Source organism: Misgurnus anguillicaudatus, chromosome 4 (genome assembly GCF_027580225.2).
Source record: "Misgurnus anguillicaudatus chromosome 4, ASM2758022v2, whole genome shotgun sequence".
Taxonomy (NCBI): Eukaryota; Metazoa; Chordata; class Actinopteri; order Cypriniformes; family Cobitidae; genus Misgurnus; species Misgurnus anguillicaudatus.
Genome location: NC_073340.2, coordinates 28599528 through 28619465, shown reverse-complemented (window position 1 = coordinate 28619465; position 19938 = coordinate 28599528). Strand labels below are relative to the sequence as shown.

Genomic DNA, 19938 nt, shown 5'->3' with positions numbered 1-19938 from the left:
AAACAAAACTCGTGTTCAAGTAAGCGCTTTGAAAACCAGAAGACAGCGGCACGTCCTGCGTCTCCCATGCGTTTAGGATGTCAATGAACCCTAATGCAAGAATTCTTCCAATAAGTGGTCGGGACTCGGGACACAATCAACTTGTGCATAAAGCGACGGGAACATCTCTCACCCGCAAATACGCGTCATCCCGGTGGCATGACAACACCGGCCCTCGTGGCCAAAAAAAACAGACCGGCCCACCGGGAATCCTCCCGGTTCTCCCTATGGCCAATCCGGGCCTGCTTCACAGTCATGAACCAACACACAGTCACACCTTAATGTGCATTTGGTGTATAATCGCTTTACTGTGTGTCCAGATTTCTGTTGGCCGTTGTGGTCGGTTTAGGAGAGAGCATGTAATCATGTTAGATGGCTGTTTGCCGCACAGTCAACAGAATAAGAGGAGAGGAGATGACAAATGGGAAAAGGGATTAAAAACACTCGAGGGGGTTTTCTGGTTTAAATTAAGCATCGCAAGACACTGCAGTTTATTATGCAAGCTGTTGTTATGATTCATAACCTGAAGATGCCTTTAAACAGTTAAATGGATACAGGATTTTATGTAGGTCTCACAATAAAGACTGCACAGTATTTAGTATTACAACAGCTTAGACAATTGTGACCCTGTCTGTGAAATCCAGGCTCAGTCTCATAATCTAATTATGAGATTTGGTGCATCATAGTTTGATTTCAGTCATTTTACATTGATTTCAATATTTGACATAACCTTACTTGGTCAATATTAGGGATTCAATTCAATTCAATTTTATTTATATAGCGCTTTTCACAATACTTAATTGTTACAAAGCAGCTTTACATTAATAGAAATAATACACGATAGCATAAGCAGTCAAATTTGCTGCGGCTATGACTCGACATTATGAGCGAGTGTATTACTAATGTAACGTCTAGGAGAAGAAGCTAAGTTAAGCCCAAGCAGGCTATCTCCCCGGGGTAAAAAAACCCCTAGGAGAAAAAAAACTTTCCCCGGGCTGTTTAGCCGAGGAAATAAAAAAAAGTCCTAGGAGGGAAAAACCCTTGGGAGATATATATGTATATACACACATATAAACGGATAAGAAGATTAAGCAGAGATTAAGCGGGTCCTGCCGGTGATCGTTGGTCAGGCATCAGCTGGGCATCACGTTGAAGGACGACCAGTAGATCAGAGGTGTGCCGACTTTCACATCTACCGGAACTGGGTCTGTTTGTCCCATTGTCCTCGGGGTCGAGGACGAGACAGGGAGAGAAAAACAAAATCATATTAGCGTAGGGGCCGTTCACATGTAATGCAAGTGTCACACAGTGATGTGGTTTAATCAGCTTCAATAATAAGTATCTCTGTCTTATTGGAGTTGAGCTTAAGAAAGTTATGTGCCATCCAGTCACTAACATCGCTAATGCAGTCTGTTAGCTTAGAAAATGTGTGGGTTTCGCTGGGATGTGAGGAGATGTAAAGCTGGGTATCATCCGCATAGCAGTGAAAACTTATGTTATGTTTCCTGATAATGTCTCCTAGGGGTAACATGTATAACGAGAACAGGATAGGACCTAAAACTGATCCCTGCGGTACACCGTATTTAACCAGGGAGTGATATGACTCTTCCTCGTTTACATAAACAAAGTGATAGCGATTGGTTAGATACGACCTAAACCAAGGATGTCAAGGAATTTTTTGTACATTATGTAGGATGATTTTATGTAGTGAATTTCATGTGATGTGAATTTCAGTCCTTACATGTATTAAGCTCTTTCTGCAAAAAACAACATATTTTTTCTCTATGATGTTGCAATTGTGCAATAATCGTGTCTGTAATTGTTGAATCCCTGTATAGAAATGTCATAATGCACTTCTTAAACATAATGGACGGATGGTTGCATGACTGTGAGAGTCATTTATTAACAGACAGTTTTGTCACAGTCAATGTGGCCTTGCATTCTGTAAAGAAAATCCATTACTTTATTTTCATTCTATATCTATCGTAACAAAAGGACATCAAATAAATAAATAATGTTGGACTCGTTTTATTGCAGACTATTCATTTGACTCGCCATAAAACCTTAAAATTGTAGACTTCTGTTCAATAAAAATTGACATTTCAGTCTGTTAGCAAGATTCTTTTGAATCACCTCTTCACAGGTGCGTAATTGTCATGATGTGCACAATCAATCATTTTTACTTGTAATATAAAATAACCCAGCATTTTTGGGAGCGTTTAATAGATACTTGGAGGTTTTGTGCATGCAAAGTCCATCTCAGCGAGTATTGTGGTAAAAATGTCAAGTGTTTTTGTTTGTTGGAGGTAATTGTTTGTGTTTTATTGTTTGTGTTTGACGCTAATTATTGGCTATTAGTTTTATTCTTGGATTACGACTCTCTGATGTAGACCCAGCTTCTGAATGCATGTAAGAGTTGTTTTGTTGCAGTGGAGGTTGTTTAGTCTATTCGAAATATTGAAGACAACGCTGGAGTCTCAGATTAATCAAGAAATGTGTTATGTTTCCCCAGTGTGACATTGTTTACGTGTGCATCCTCTTCCCTAAATGAAACCCTGTGTGTTTCAGGTTATTTATCACATGCTGTGAGCTGTGGTCACATCCGCCCGTTTAACTATATTGTTTGTGAGGTTTCCTATCGTACTTTTATTTCATATTTATCTAGAGATAATTAAACTACTGCTCAAGTCTCATGTTTATTTCACTTTAATATCAGTTTTTATTAAGATATTGCTATAGTATGCACGTGACGTCACCTTCGGAGAAAGTGACTGCGGTTACGCCCACTGAGTGGCAAAAGACAGAGCGTCAGCATTTGCGTACAGTGTGAAATCAGCGAAAAGTGACATCAATGCATACCCTCTATATAAGGTACATGTAGACCTAAACTTTATATTTTCAACCTTACCTGAATTCAGGTACTAACAAATGCATTTACATTCATGTCCATTTGGTAAAATTGCCAGATGATAACAGGTCTCTGATAGCTAAGATCAACGATCAAAAGGAGCCTTAAAATATCTAACATCAACGATAAATGATTTAGCAAACCCAAAGGAGGGTATCATGAACACACTATCACACTCTCAATTTCCCACTCGATGAGACTTGCTAGTAAGTAATTTGATTTTAAAGGGAAAGCCTCCTTCCTGAGGGCCAACTGGGGGTTGTGTTTGAACTTCAGTGCACTCGTAGGCAGAAAATTCTTTAAATTAGTAACCAGCTTAAAGGGGACGCAGCTCCCTGAAATTCAGTACAGTGGTCAAAATGACCAATAATGGCCAATCATTAATTGCTTTAAAGTTATAGTGAACTGTGTGTGCTTGTGTTCATAAGGATGTAGTTTTGAATTCGGCCTGCGTTGTCTCCTGATCTCTTTCTTCTCTCCTCTACATAGGAAACAGAACAAAAGCGTTGCTGCTCATAGATTCGGTTTTCCACCCGCATGCATATGAACACAGGCAGGATCCAACAGCGTGTGCGTGCTTGTGCATGCGAGTATGAGGGAAGTGAGAGAGAGAGAGAGAGAGAAGAAAAAAAGGTGCTTTAAACATTCATCTCAACACTTTATGAATTTGATCCACAGAGTTTCCATGGCAACCTTAGCAGAGTGACATACGCTGTATCAGAAAAACAAAATGCTTGACATTGTGACTGTAACTTCTGAACCAGCTTCCCGTTAGACTGTAGATGCGTCAAAAAGCAATGTAGGTTTATTTTTTTATAACATGCATTCAGATGCTATTAGTATTGGTGGTTAAGTCGCTCTGTTGAAGGCTTTGAGTGTCTTATTGGCCAGACAAAAAAGACTGAAGACTAAATGTTTGTGGTGCATTGGTTAGATAAGAGTGTTAAAAAAATAAGAAATTTATTTTAATAGGAAACAGCTGGATTATAGGAACTATACTCTCATTCTGGCGTAATCAAGGACTTTGCTGCCATAACATGCAGCAGGCGCAATGATATTACGCAGTTGGGTGGCATTGGCAAGTCCTCTGCTTTTTTTCGAGATCAGATTGCAGTTTTTAGGGTGCATGTAACCTGTATTGTTGTAACATGTGTGCATGTAAACATAGCCATTGTATTACAGCAAATACACAAAATAACGTTGTTTTAGCAATGTAACAACCCTAACCGCATTGTAACAAGAAATTTTTGTTTGAATTAGTTTTATATTTGCAAAAACCTGATCTTGACCTATATTTTAATAATTTTATCACATGTCTCTCTGGAATACTCAATTCTGATTGGTCAGTCACAACATCCCAATATCCCAACAACCGATAACGCACGAGCTCACCCTGGTTACATCTTGACCGGTACTACTTGTATGTTAATGTATCCCTCCACTGTCTCTTTTTCTTTTTATGCCAACATAAATTTGTTTCAAGTGAGCTAATATTACAATTCAATATTTTGTGTCTAGTAATTTTTTATGTGGCAAGTAGCAGTGTAATAAGTGGCACCGCAAGTTATTATCGCAATATAAAGATTCCAAAAATGGTCGTTGTGTGTCCTTATGGTTCCATAAAAACCTTTGACATCTGCAGGAGAAGTTATTTTATAAGAGCTTTGACTTTAAACGTGCTTTGGAGAACGAAAATTACTTCTTCCCATTTGGAACCTTAATTTTTACAAGTATAGTGCAGTCATAACCGTGTGCTGATTGGCTACTTTGCGACAGCTTCAAGCGCGGCTCGTCCAATCAGATTTTAAAGCTGTTAGCGTCAATCCCATTTGCGGTTCTGGCGCAATCTCCTCCCCTTCAGCGGATTCCAGCAGCAGCCTGCGGAGGAAGCGTCATGTGGAAGATGGCGCTGTGTCGTTCAGCACTGGACAGCTCTCGTTAGAATCATTAAAACGCCATCCAAACCAAAAATTGAGAAAATAACAACCGAAAGACAAACACAGAATTAGCTTTGATTCATTTAGTCAGTCTGTCAGTGCTCGACAGAACGCGCGCGTCGTTTGGTGCAGAGACGAACCAGAAGACCCTCAATGATTCCTCTGCAGAGACCTTCTCTTCAAGAATGGCCAAAGAAGCTTCAAAGCAACACCGCAATGGCTCGATGAGAGACTTCGATGAAATGGACTGAAATTATATCAGTGGATTTATCCATCTGTGATCTTTTCATTACATGGAGGAGAGCACCGAGCCAAAGAAAGCTGTGGGAATGACACAATCGGACAGCCATTAAAGTCTTTCATTTGATATCAAGCCCGTTTTAATGCTGGACTTCATCTTATCTTCAGCATGCCAGCCTCTCTAGCAATGCTGATCATGTCTGCGTCGTTTTTCAACCCGAGTTTTGCCCTCAGCTCTCATTTCGACTCAGGTAGGTTGGCACGAACTATCACTGCTGTTTTTCCTATATGTATTTTAATGTGTGCATATTTCGTGTCATTTAAACCGTGCACGTGCACATAGACAGCCGTCATAGCTATTCACGCGAGTAGCTTTTCATCTTGCAGAAAAATGGCTGAGATTGCAAAATAAATGCTTTTTGAATAAAAAAAAGAAACGTCAGTTGTAGAAGACAAAAATGTATTTGTATTGTTTGCTGTTCTGTATGAACCATCGTTTTTAATGTATTGTATTAGTGCATAAGCCATTATGCACAATTATGCGACATGTTAAGATACTGTAAGCAAAATGTCTCAATTTGCCTCTCCACACGTCTACTGAATCACATGCCAAAGGTGAGAGGTGGAGGTGTGAGACTGGCAAAGTGGTGCACAGGTAGCCATTTCTGATTGGACAAGCAGGACACAATCACTATCCTGGGAGACTTGTGTGTAGAAAGGAATAATGACAGATGCCTGAGGAAAACCTCTAGGTCCAACTAATAGAGGGTCTATTAATGGGGTTAGTTAATGGAATTAATGGGTTGTTAAAGATGAGCACACACACTTCATGGGTGATTTTAACTACATTTGTCCATTTACATGCGACTTACAAATGAGGGAGAATTCAGTATTGCCTTCAACAAAAACTAACAAAAAGTATATAGCAAGCTTACATAATGAAGGAATTCATAAAAATATTTAATTTAAATTATTTAATTATGTATACACCCATGTGGCGTTCCCTAGCATATTTTTATGTCAATATTTTCCTTCTGTGTTCCACTGATAAAATAACAGCAAATGGGTTTGGAAAATCATGAGGGTGAGAAAATAATAAACAGATTTTATTCAACAATTTCTTTAAAGCGTCCCTATCGTCTGCATATGCGCTTGTAGGTTCTTGGTTACTAGTGTATTTTTTCACTTCAAAATTAGGATTCAGCTATGTGTTTGTTGCCTCTTCATATGGTTGCTATGGTTACCAAGAGAGTCCGCAGCTTTGGTCCGCAAGCCCCTATGCAGCGATTTATTTCTGCATTACCTTTTAGGGTGTATTTTTGTATTCACTACAGTGTGTTCTGGATTGACTTTCACAAAATGATTTTACATGGAATTTTCATGTTGACCATTCTGCAGTTTTACATTTTCGGTTTGGACAGACCTCATCCCCTCCCCCTGATTTTAATCATGTCCTTCAGCAGTGATCAACTGGGCAAAAGGCTGTATCTGTCAAGGTGATAAATGAAATGAGGGCACATCATGAAGAGTCTGGGAATGATTAAACGGGAAAAACAGAGTTATAAGCCCCTATAGTCATTTGGGGTTTGTTTCAGTTCAGGATACTGCAGCCTGATTCAGATTGATTCAGTAATTTTTCTTGAATCTTTGTGGCACAACCATCTTTTTTTTCTTTTGTGCACCTTGCACGTATTAGGGTCTCTTGAATTGAATCTGTAAATCGCTTTTTTTATCTCCAAAGCAGTAGCCTTGTTTGTATTGTCCTGGAAAATAATGACTCGCTGTGATTCAGTCAATTCATAAGATGCATCATTTCAGTTTAAATGGTGAGACATCTTTGTGAATCATAGTAATCTAGCATCAAATTGAAAGGAATAGTTCACCAAAAAAAGAAAAAAATACCATAATTTACTCACCTAAATACATGTTTTACTTTCTTCAGCCGAACATATTTAGAGTTAAGCTGCATACACGCCGCCAGTGACTAATAATGGCAGAGCGATGCAATCTCATTCATTAAAAAAGAGCACCTATTATATGGCTAAAATCAATGTTATTTTTTGTATTTGGTGTGTTCAGGTTGTTTATGTTTAAAAAACCACATTATTTTCCACACACAATCTTTCCCTTTCTCAAACGCACTCGGTCATACGATTGGCCAGCTAATCTGTACGTTGTGATTGGCTTGAATAACTCTAACGTCAGCCCGAAACGTGACGCTCCTCACCATGTTTTAAAGATAAGCTGCGTCCAAAACCGCATTCTGTAAAGTACGTACTAAATGAGATAAAGTACTTATTTGCTGACCGTTAAAACAGTAGGAACTATATAGTATGAATATGATTCGGACGTACTACATCTGGCATGTTGATACATCACGTGACATACGTCGTCATCACATCATGTCATACCAGCGCGAAGACAGCATTTCCTAATATGACGACTTTTCTTCTTCTTCGTTGGATAACTCCTCTCCCGTGACATTATGGAATAGGGAAGTGTCCATCGAATGCACACTACAAAATCTAACCGGAAGTAGTAGGTCATCGGGGTACTTTTCACAATACTGTTTTTGGGATACTATGTATTCGGACATACACTTCCTATATAGTATGGAATTAGGCGTTTCGGACGCAGCATTTGTCACTCTGTGTCTCTAGTCTCTTTCAGTGAGGTCGTTAGGAGGCGTTCCTAATTCTGATTGTCCCAGTAACAACAATAAACAAATGAGTAACCATCCTTTCGGTAAATGACGAAACACGGATTGGTGATTCTCACAAAATCCAGACTTAGAATGTGTCCAGCATCAGATTTTTTTAAAAAGCCAATTTTTTGCACATATAAGATTAAGGTCTGAACATACTATAACCATTATTTTTAGAGGATTTAAAAATGTTTCCTATAGAATTATTTAAATTTTTTAGATTATTATTATCAAAAATTATCATTACCGCAACATGATATTACATTAAATATATGCATGTACAAACTCATGTTTCGGTAATGAGAACTAAAAAGTAGTCTAGGTACTATGACAAACAAAATTGATTTGTATGATGTCATTTGAAATCATGTGCAAAATAGTACATGAAGAGATGTTGGTAACTGTATGCTTCTTATTTTGATACTCTTACTTTGCATTTACTTTTTTAATCAAAATGTTTCATGGCACCTCATAAGTCTAATTTCGCGAGAATCACCCGGATGAAGCGAACTCCACTGCTTCACTTTCATTAGTTGTCATTTGTCATTTGCATAAAGTTCGCAACTTTGTTGCGTAGCTGGACACCCCCACTTCCTGTTGCTTTGTTATGCTTCAGTGGTTCTCACGAGTCTTGTGACTAGTCGTCATATGTGTTGTGACAAAACATGTAGTCAGGAGACACTCAAGAACCAATAATTGCTTTGTGCAAACTAAGACATGGAGCCATTTTTTACCTAGGCGATGTTGATCGCTAAAAACTTAACGTAAAAATACGAATCTTTCTCTACTTTGCTTCAGAAGATATATAATAACCCCCGGGAGTCGTATGGATTCCTTTATTTGATGATGGATGGGCTTAGAAAAATTGGGTACTATCCAAAGCCATCACAAAGCTAGGAAGAGCCAGGAATTATTTAATGTAATATAGTCATTTGTATTTTTCTATTTCTTTAACATCATCGCACTGCAGAATCTTCTTTATGTTTTCCAAAATAAACTAGATGGTAGTTTTTCCAAGGAAGTGCGCTTTCAAGCACGTGTTAGGATTTTCAGTCATTTAGAAACCGGAACGACATGAGACTAGGAGGTCTGGGGTGATGGTAGTGATGACATCACCTGTCTGGGAGCAGTGTTTGTTGGGTAATTGGCGGTAGAGTTGGCGACTCTCCCATGCCAGCCTTCAGAGCTCAAGTTTCCTCGACCGCCAGACTCTTATAGCATCTGATTCGTCCTGAAAGACCTCTTGTTGTTTTGCTTCCTGCTTGTGAGAGATTCACACACGAAAACAACATATTGGTAAGAACGTGTCACGCTGGACTGTCAAATGCGTACATGATACGGATGCTGAGTTATCCTAGCGGATGCGCATTAGAGAACATTTAGATAAAGACGCAGCATTGGATTTATTGAGATTGCGAGAGAGTTTGAGCAGAAGGAGTCTGGTAAGAGATTGGTAGGAGTCATTATTGTGCTAAAATATTATTTATGAAGGACGTAGTTGAACGGGTAAAAGCGAAGGGCATTGATATCATGGCATCGGGTGTAATGTAAACAACCGGCAATACTGTAGGTCAGTGTGAGATGTGGTGCTGTGGTTTATATACAACACTGATTCACTTCAGGTTGACTGAATTAATAGACTTACAATAAAGAACAGAACAGGATATAAATATGTGCCAGATCTATAATTGTTTCTTGCCTTGTTTTTTCTGGTGTAGCTCAATTGGTAGAGCATTGTGTTAGCAGTTAAAATCATCACGTACTGAGAAACCTTGTAATGCACTGTAAGTTGCTTTGGATAATAGTATCAAAAATTGTTCTGGTTTATTTCCCTCTACATTGATAATGCGTTTAAGGTATTAACTGGAAATCAAACCCACAACCTTGATGTCACAGACTTGACACTGTTCGTAGTATTACTGTACTAGCTTTAGCAGACTTTGTTCCTTTCAGGATATGTTTGGTCTCCACACGAAAAGCTCTCCACACCCACTCTTTGACTGCAAGCTATATCATTTTATATCTATTTTCATGCACTTGGCTTGTTCCAACTAAGGTTTTTGTTGCTTGAGTTTCAGGAACAAGTCACTTTGATGGTAAGAGGGGCTTTTGCTAATGGCTGTTTCGGCAGAACTGCTGCGCATGCATCTGTTTGTGTAGTGAGTATGTGGGAGTGCACAGAAGATGCTGGAGGATAATCGATCCTGATGATGACAAGAACAGAGTAGCTAGAAAACATTAGGCGCTTTTAGATTCACTGTTAGATTATCCGTTTAGGGTGCGAATTATGGGTGGATGGAAATCAAAGGTCTGGGAGGGATATTTTTGTATTACTGTACGTTTGAACTGTATACTAAAGTATTAAATAATGTGCTCGGATGTTGGATGCTAATCACAAAAGATGGCATTTTAAGCAATGCATAGCAACAGTAACTATAGGAACAGTAAAGTGCATGAGTGCTTTGTGGAATGATAATTATTGAATGGACTATCCACCTTATTTTTGATGTAAATGTGGGTGCCGCCATCTTTGAGCTCCTTTGTGTAAGACTTCCGGTGAGCCACTACAGCTAATGGTACAGTAGTCGTATTGCGAAGGACACAAGTGTGCCGTTTTGATTGGCTTTTTAATGTTTATTGTGAAATCCATGAAGACCGGCATAATTTGTGCAGTGAGGGGTTGACATAATAGCTAGTACAAAAATATTGGTTTTGAATATAATCCACTAGAGCTGAATGTGTATGTGGTGCACGTGCACCCTGTATCCACACATCCATCCAGTAAAATCTTTCATACAAACTGACAGTAAACAATAAATACAGTAATGGTTTAAAAACATAATGCTGATAAAATATGTTGGTTTAGCTGGTTTATTGATTCTGCTACTATATATTATAACAAAAATGTGATTCCAGTACAGAACATATATGACATAAACTGCTTATTAGTTATTGTTTATAATAGTAGTTAATGTGTTTGCACGTACTTTTGTTATGTTTTAAATTAAATTAAAACAATAAGCAAATAATAAACTTGTGTCTCCATCTAGTGCATAAGAAGCAATGTAATAATATTTTCATAAGAACGAAAACAATACTGAATACATGTAATAGTTTAATATGTTTATTATGGTTTGTTCAAATAACTTACAATGTGTAGAATGAGAAAAATGCTGTTGAATGTTGGATAGCGTGAAGCTTGATGTGTCGCCATAAAAACCTCAAACAAGTCAATTAAAAATTGCAGTTTAAAAAAAACTAACATCAGAGGGACAGTTGTGACATTTAAAAGCTGAAAAGATTAAAAACACAAATTTTTGGTCTATTCCATGTACAAACACTTGACTGACTTTCCCATTGTAAAGATACTGGTATGCCTGGTGTAGATGGCAGGTGTAGTAATTATTTACAATAACTGTTTAAATCATGTTTTATGCGTGCTCCCACGACACTGTTTTCTACCGCCAACTAAAAATGGTTATCTCACACAAAGAAGGGAAATACATCTCATCACTTAGTGATGGGGGCAGTACCCTTTTAACAAGTACGCCTTTGCACCTAAAGCGTTCATAGTAGTATCTTAGAGGTACATATTGGTACCAAAAGTGCATATTAGTACGGTACTATGGAGATGCTAATCCCTAACAAATATGTATACATTTGGTACCTTTGGCTTAAAATTGCACATGCTTGCTTAGTATACGAGTCCGTAGGGTGTCCCATCTGTCATTTTTACGCTCTAAAGTGTGCTCATCAGCACCCCCTTTGCACCCTTGCATACTGCTGCAGGCTCCACACATTTTACCAACCCAGAAGTCCTTGCAAAAGAGCAATCAGATGACGGATGGGAGGAGTTCACACTGATGGGCAACCAGAGTGATGCTCAAGTCTGTCCCAAAATACGACTCTGGTGCACCCTCAACGACTCGCGTCAAAGGTCCCTAATGTCTGCACTACCTACCCATTCTCATCAAGATGCGTACAAATGACACGCAGTGTGATTATCGTGCAATAGATACGCCAAATTCCGCTTTCGCGTGCATATGATACGCCAGTCCTTCCCATTCACTTATATGGCGAATAGTTTCGTGTCGTTTTATTTATTGTTTTCTCATTTGTTTTCTGTTTTTTTACCATTGTCGCTTGGGTTTAGGGTTAGATTTCAGATTTGTTTAAGCAGGTTATTTAATATACAGGTTTCTCTATGCTTTTGTCTATATTTAAGCCATGGTCGCTTGGAGTTGGGGTTAGAGATGGGGTTTGGGTTAGGATGTCATTTTTATATAACAAAAAGTTGTTCTAACCCTAAACCCAAGCAACAATGGGGAAAAAAACAGAAAACAAATGAGAAAACAATAAATAAAACAACACGAAATGATTCGCCATATAAGTGAATGGGAAGGACTGGCGTATCATATGCACGCAAAGGCGGAATTTGGCGTATCTATTGCACTATAATCACACTGCGTGTCATTTGTACACTTTTTGGTTAGAATTGGTTCGCACTACATGATGTCATCTGTGGAAGTGTGCCATTTGGGACAGGGTCTTTCTCTCAGACGAAATGTTTACCCTGTGGCGGCTACCGTAGCTTCTCTTTGCGTTTCAAAATTCAGGTTGGTTGCAATTCCCAATCTTACCACTAGATGCTGCTAAAACCCACACTGGACCTTTAAGTTGTCCGCTGTGTAGCATTAGATTGACAATTTATTTTGTGCACAATCACCAATTAATTTTTTTTACTGTTTTTCTACAAGGGTTTATGGCAGCCCCTTAAGATGGAATTGTATAGTAAGAAGTTGTGAATTTTGAGTCTCAGCATCTATCAGGCCAAATTTGGGCTCTCTCAAACCCTAGCAACACCAACAGCTTAAACTTTTGTTCTCTTTTATATCTTTTGAACAGTTTGGTCTAAAAACATTTTTCCCTTTGACTCTTTAGCATCTTTTGGTTATTTGGTTCTGTTATTTCTGTTTTTATGCATCTGTAGCTGGCAGCAGGTTTGCAAACATATTACAGATTATGCTCTTAGTTTTTGTTTTTTAGACATTAGAGGTATGAGATACAGCAGTAAGGGACGAATGTCACAGCTTCTGCTAAAAGTTGCTTCCAGACTGCTTCCAGACTGCAGTGACCCAGAAAATACGGCACACACAGCAAAATCATTTATAAATGGTAGAGCAAAATGCTCGAAGGGCAAGAAGTTTGACTGTGGGACTAATACTGTGCATGTTTAAAATGAGAAATGTATTGGTTAAACATGAACGCCAGAACCAGGCTGTTTTGCAGTAGATCTACAACGTATTTGAGATACATGGTGCCTTACATACCTTGTGTATTGATACTGTATATACCCAGCTGCAATTTAATATGGTACATAAAGTATATGGAGTGCAGTGAGAGGTATTTGATGCACTTTTGCTTTAGCAGAAATACCATGGAGAGCAGTGAAACACATAACCAAAGGCCAATATATCGCTCTCTTCTTGTATACAGTATATATTTAGCATGTTGATGGACACCGAGACAATGGAAGCTCAATATGAAATCCATTAAAAACATTCTTGCTTTCTCTTGTCATTAGTAATCTCAAGGCAAAATGCAGAATACAGACTATTGATCAAGAGATCCCTGACAGAGAACAGATGTTATCGAAGAGCCATTTTATAGCTTCAACAGAGGAGTGGCCTACTTCTTTGGGTTGATATCTGGGTTTCACATTTCTAGTATCTATCATGTCGTCGGGGCAGTTAGTGTAAATAACGTTAGTAAATAACGTTTTGGCTTCAGTTTTTTCATAAATTGGGTAATCTAGTGGAAAATTGCGGTATTGCATATTAACATAAAATTTCATCTGGAAGCCAGGTTAGTGCCTTGTCTCGGTGTCCATCAACATGCTAAATATATACTGTATACAAGAAGAGAGCGATATAATGGCCTTTGGTTATGTGTTTCACTGCTCTCAAGCAAAAGTGCATCAAATACCTCTCACTGCACTCCATATACTTTATGTAGCCCATTAAATTGCAGCCAGATATATACAGTATTAATACACAAGGTATGTAAGGCACCATGTATAGTCGCAAACATCTTCTACTGTAAAACAACCTGGTTCTGGGGTTCATGTCTAACCAATACATTTCATCAACACAATGTTGAATACAAGATCATCTCTGCACATTTGTTTCAGGCTGTAGAAAGCTTAGAACAGAGATGTAGGGTTAAGGTGTGTAAAAATATCATTAACGTACAGTAGTATAAAAACAACAGAAATGTCTTTCTGATTTCCCAGCCAAAGTCATTTTTCTAAATAAAATCATCTTACATAATGTAAAATACATTCTGTTAAAATGTTGCTATCTTTTAATATTAACTTAATATTCATTTCCCCACCATTGACGAGTTATCTCTTTAATTCAGAGTAGGGCTGCACGATTTGGGTAATTTTTTCCCATTGCGGTTATTGATGCTAAAATTGCGATTGCGATTATACTAAATGGTATCATGAGTCAACTTGATGGGTTTTAAGGAAAATCCACACACAGTTTAGCTAAAATTTGTATTTGTAAAACTAGAAATGTTTTCGTATTGCCACCTGATGTAGCAACTGCTCAGTGTCAGTAATCAACAGACATAGAGTTTTTTTTTAGCTTCCAGATCACTGTCAACCTCCTCTGCATCCATCTTCGCTTTGGTATAAGTGACGACGCACACCACACACGTGCATGCCACACGTGCACTGCCTTTTTTGTTCATTTTTCTTTCTTTTTTCAAACAGCAAGGAAAATCATCAAACTGTTATCAGAAAGTTTGTGTTAACAAGTCCACACATTTATTTATTTAATATAATTGCAACATTTTGCTGTCATATAATTGCACAGGCTGACATCGCGATTGCGATGCGATTAATTGTGCAGCACTAATTCAGAGAAAATATTTGCATTAAAAAACGTGTTCCTAATGAAATTTTATGTTAATCTGCAATGTATGTTAGCATGTGATCCAGTGTCGAGTCTACTGTACTTAAGATTGACGGCTGGCCCACCCAGTCAAAAGAGGCATAAAATAAAACCAAAAGAAATCACGTATAAATGATAATAATCTCTTTAATGATAATAATAATCGCTCAAATACACATTATTCGGAAATAAATAACTATTTATATATAAAGTTTATAATTTGCATGCGTTTCTAAACCTTGCAAATGTTAAAGAGCACCTATTGATTCACGTTTTTACATTTCCTTTGGTGTGTAAGTGTGTAGTACATGTTAATGATATGCAAAAGGTACATACCCAGAAGTAAACGATGATGCGCGTTATCGTCTCCAACGTAAATCTCTTTTCTTGTATTGCAACAAACACACGGATTTCAGGCAACAGTTTACTTCCTGGAATTGGTGATGTAGACAAGACCGACATTATCATAATTCCTCCCGCTTCAGACTCGCATCCTGTAAATTAATTCTTGTTAGCATTGCATTGTGACCGAATCTTTTAAACATGGTAAGGAGTGTCACATTTACGGCTGACGTCAGAGGTATTCAGACCACTCATAACGTACAGATTAGCTGGCCAATCAGGAACACAGAGCTTTTCAAATCCATGCGTTTCAGAAAGAGAGTGATATCTGGAGCTACAAAAATGTACGGTATGTGGAAAATAATGTGTTTTTTACTCATAAACCACGCGAACACATTGTCCAAAAAATTATTCGATCCATCCGTGACTCAAAAAACTGAATGTAATCTGTTTAACCACTTTATTGTAAAGTTATGTAATTTAAGAGTAGGCATTGAGGTCCACCCTATATATTTGACCAAGATCCACTCATTTTAAATTTTCTGGCCTTGCCACTGGTGTGATCAAGGAGTTCACAAAGCAGATGCTTCTTGCTCTGTATCCATAGCAACATGCGACACAGATCGCCACACCATCCCATCATTTCGGTCTCATTAATCAACCCTGATTGGCTTATAGCCTGAGGTCTTCATTCTCAAGATGCTGAATCATCCCTGTCACCCGGGGCAACCAGAGGTTATTTATGATATCCACAGAACAGTGGATTCGTTTATAGCAGGTTGTATAAGGAAGTTGGTGCTAAACATTTAACAAATTGAGTTTTATGTGACTGTCTTCCACCTTTTCTCTGACCCTTTTAATGAATCTGTGCCTATTAGACTTTTATATTTAATTGGTTCATAATGATTGACTATCCTTTGTGTTCACTGTCTTTATAGCCTGCCTGGAAACAATACTACAGTATTTAAAATAGGATTGATATTATGAGTTGATGGACTTGATATTATAAAGTGCTTGTGTCGGAAAAATACGAATCACTTGATTTTTCAATGTTGCCCGAAATAAGCTGCAAAGTAGATTCGATTTAATCCAGTGTATGGTCAAAATGAGACTATGTGACATTCGTACATTAAATATTAAGAGCATTATCAGTTCATGCATATATATTTAACAGGCAGGCAGGAAACCAGTGGAAATAAAAGTACTCACATGCACCATAAAACATTAATTAAAATGAATGACATATTTTATGTACAGGTTGGACTGAATCGTAAGGGTACAGTTATGTAAAGCTGTTTTTATAAATATGCATGCAGACTCTTTGCACTGCTGCAGTCCAAACCCAAATTCAGCAGATCAGGCCGTGCTATTTTTGGATAATTGAACTGTTATCCTGACCTTCAAAGCCCACATCATGTTATATGCATCGAAATTAATGAAACATATGTAGCCTTCCTGTCTCCATGGCAACGCCTGTTCAGCATCCATGGCACAGTGTGAGCACATTTAAGCTTCCGACTCTCAATGGGTAATCACACTGTGACCATCTATAACCACGGCAACAGCAGGGCAAAACCAATACAGGTTTTAAAGGAATTACGGGCACTGCCAGGATTGAAGTCTTTGAATGAGATCCATCATTCAAAGGCAAACAAAAAATGTGATATCTTGAATAATTATTCTCCAAACCAGCTCAATACCCAGAACAAATGTTTGCATATCAGTTTTAATTACTGCCTAATTTATGTATTAGTCACTAGATATATCTGATATCTCTTTCTTTGTGATTTTTGTGTTCAATTATTATTAAAGACATCTCATTTTCTTGTAATATCCTGTAAGTTTAAATGAGTTAGAACAGATAACTGTTATTTAGTTCAGCAAAAATTGCTTTGCCATTTTCTACCCTCTCTTTACACTGCAAAAAATGACTTACTTTCTTAGTATTTTTGTCTTGTTTTCAGTAGAAATATCTAAAAATTCTTAAATCAAGATGTATTTTCTTGATGAGCAAAATGACCTAAGAAAATAATACTAGGTTTTAGACAAAAAATATACAATTTGAGTGAATTTGTGCCTAAAACAAGCAAAAATATCTGCCAATGGAGTGAGAAAATTTTACTTGAATTAAGTGTTTAAGAAAAAAGAAATCTTATTTCACAATTTTTTTCTCACGCCATTGGCAGATAATTTTGCTTGTTTTAAGGACAATTTCACTTAAATTGTATATTATTTGTCTTAAAACTAGACTTATTTTCTTATTTACTTATTTAATTTTTAGATACTTCTACTGAAAACAAGACAAAAATACTAAGTAAGAAAGTCATTTTTTGCAGTGTATCTGAATGCTGTAGGTGTTGCTGACATGCAAGATGTTTTTTCTAAATTGGCTTTTCAATTTAAACCAGACTAAAAAGGTTGTATCTATTTTACCAGGTGGCTAATTCCTATAAATTCCTATGAGCACTTTCGCTATAGTGTCTGCTTTTGCACCGTTTCGTTATTTGGATAGTCGTATGTTTTTGTACATTTCACATTGTATGAATTCATATGAAATCCCCAGCATGTGACATAAGTGGTTTTCCCCTGAGATCAGATTGAACCAAACCAGCTCAGGCTGGCTTAAGCTGTTTTTATTCAGCAAGAAACTGATTATAAATTTATCTGGACTGAAATACGATTAGTCAGACAGAAGTGACTCCCAGTGAGTGTTTCTGGAAAATGTTTTAATAAGAGAAATAGCCGGAGGCTTAAAATGATGCCGGTGCATTTGCATGCTTTCCAGCTTCTGACTGAAGAAAATGGGGGAAAATTTCTCTATTGCAGAATACATTTATGAGAGATTCTCTGGCCTCATTTTATTTTATAGTACATAGTCTTCCTTTTAACTTCATAATTTTTTTATCAAGCTGCTGTGCATCTCTTAGGAACTTGGTTACAATGTGCCTTTATCTATTACTTTACTCATATGTGCTTGTTTAAAATTTTATGTCATGTTCTTGCCCTCAAAGCGTGAGGAACCGCATGTAAGCCTTCTGACCCAAAGCAGACAGGACGACATCAAAAAGACCTGTAATGTTTGTTTTTAGTAGAGGTTATATAATTCACACATAACCACGCAGGGATCTGCCTCTCTGATAAGGAATATGGGAATTAGATTGACTATGGAAATCAGAGAAGATAAGCAGAGAGACATTTTATTAGGAAAATGCATTAAACTATCAGATATAGGGTGCATCCTTAGAAGACAACAAGGTACCAGGTTTATGCGTTGGGTAAAATATGGACAAAAATAACCTGTGCTGGGTTGTTTTAACACATGGTTGGGTCAATTATGGGCATCTCCTACAGTATGTTTATTTAAACCAACGTATGGATTTTATTTCGGTTGATTTTGTGTTTCTATATCCATCACTGACTCTTTCAGTGGCTGTATGTTGTGTCTTCGCCACAGGTGGACTGTGAGAACACAGAAACTATTCCTGTCTCGGGCATCATGTAAACACTTTGATTTGAGAGGGGGTTTATTGATTCAAATGGGTTCTTACTGTGCACAGAGTAGCTCAGCAGTGGTATGCTATGCTTGCGTGTGGATGTTGGAATGCGCATGGGACATCCTGGGTCACCGGATGCCCAAATGATTTAGGTGACCCTCTTTTTTAAAGGGGACATTTCACAATAATTTTTTAAGATGCCAAATAAATCCTTGGTGTCCCCAGAGTATGTATGTGAAGTTTTAGCTCAAAATACCACATAGATAATTTATTATAACATGTTAAAATTGCCACTTTGTAGGTGTGAGCAAAAATGTGCCGTTTTTGGGTGTGTCCTTTAAAATGCAAATGAGCTGATGATATGCAAACAGACACTGATCGCCATAATGGTGGTTTGTTAAAATTTTGCAGATTAAGGGGCGGTATTATCCCCTTTTTTGACATTTTACTTGAATAGTTTTACACCAAAACATAATGAATTGTTTGAATTCAACATTGTGTTTTATGTTGAAAATGTTTACATAAGAGAAAGAGACAGAGAAAGAGAGAGAGAGAGAGAAGATGAAGTTTGTTGTATATTCTCTCACTGCGGTTAAAAACACTCTTGGTTAACTCTCCACGCACTTATTCATCTCAAAGGACTAAAACACTTGATGTTTGGGATTTAATTTATTTTCTAATTGCTTTAGAGATCTCCTTTACATGTTTGTGTCTGTGTGCATGTTTTTATTTACTTCCTATGAGTACATTTGAGAGGAGTCAAAATAATTAGTCCTTTCTGCAATGACAGACGGGAAGTTTTTTTTTCTGAGTCGCAGAGTCTAGATATTGTAACACAGCATGTTATTAATGCTAAAAACAGTCTGTAAGTGCCAACTCTCACTGGGCCTAAAAATATCATTACCACCTAAAATAATGCAGCAAGCAGAGATTAGCATGAACAGAATGGTAATGGTTTTTATAGATTACATTTCACCCACACTGGGATGTAGTTTCTAAAGGTAGGAATCAGGGGAGTTAACCCCTCTAATATTTAAAGGGGACAAAAAAAGACTTTTTTAAGATGTCAAATAAATATTTGGTGTTACCAGAGTATGTATGTAAAGTTTAAGCTCAAAATATTATATTAATAATTTATTATTATAAAATTGCCACTTGGTAGGTGCGAGCAAAAATGTGCCGGTTTTGGGTGTGTTGTTAAAAATGCAAATGAGCTGATCTCTGCACTAAATGGCAGTGCCGTGGTTGGATAGTGCAGATTAAGGGGCGTTATTATCCCCTTCTGACATCACAAGTGGAGACAAATTTCAATTAC

General features: G+C 37.5%; 1 protein-coding gene across 1 annotated transcript in view; it reads left to right on the top strand.

Moving 5' to 3' along the window:
* The first annotated feature begins 4815 nt into the window (after window positions 1-4815).
* Window positions 4816-19938, top strand: part of aatkb (apoptosis-associated tyrosine kinase b) — a 55538-nt gene continuing 40415 nt past the window's right edge. Inside the window, exon 1 of the mRNA XM_055175775.2 lies at window positions 4816-5375. Coding sequence (XP_055031750.2) covers window positions 5294-5375 — 82 coding nt within the window. The 5' untranslated portion in view covers window positions 4816-5293. The remainder of the gene's footprint in view (window positions 5376-19938) is intronic.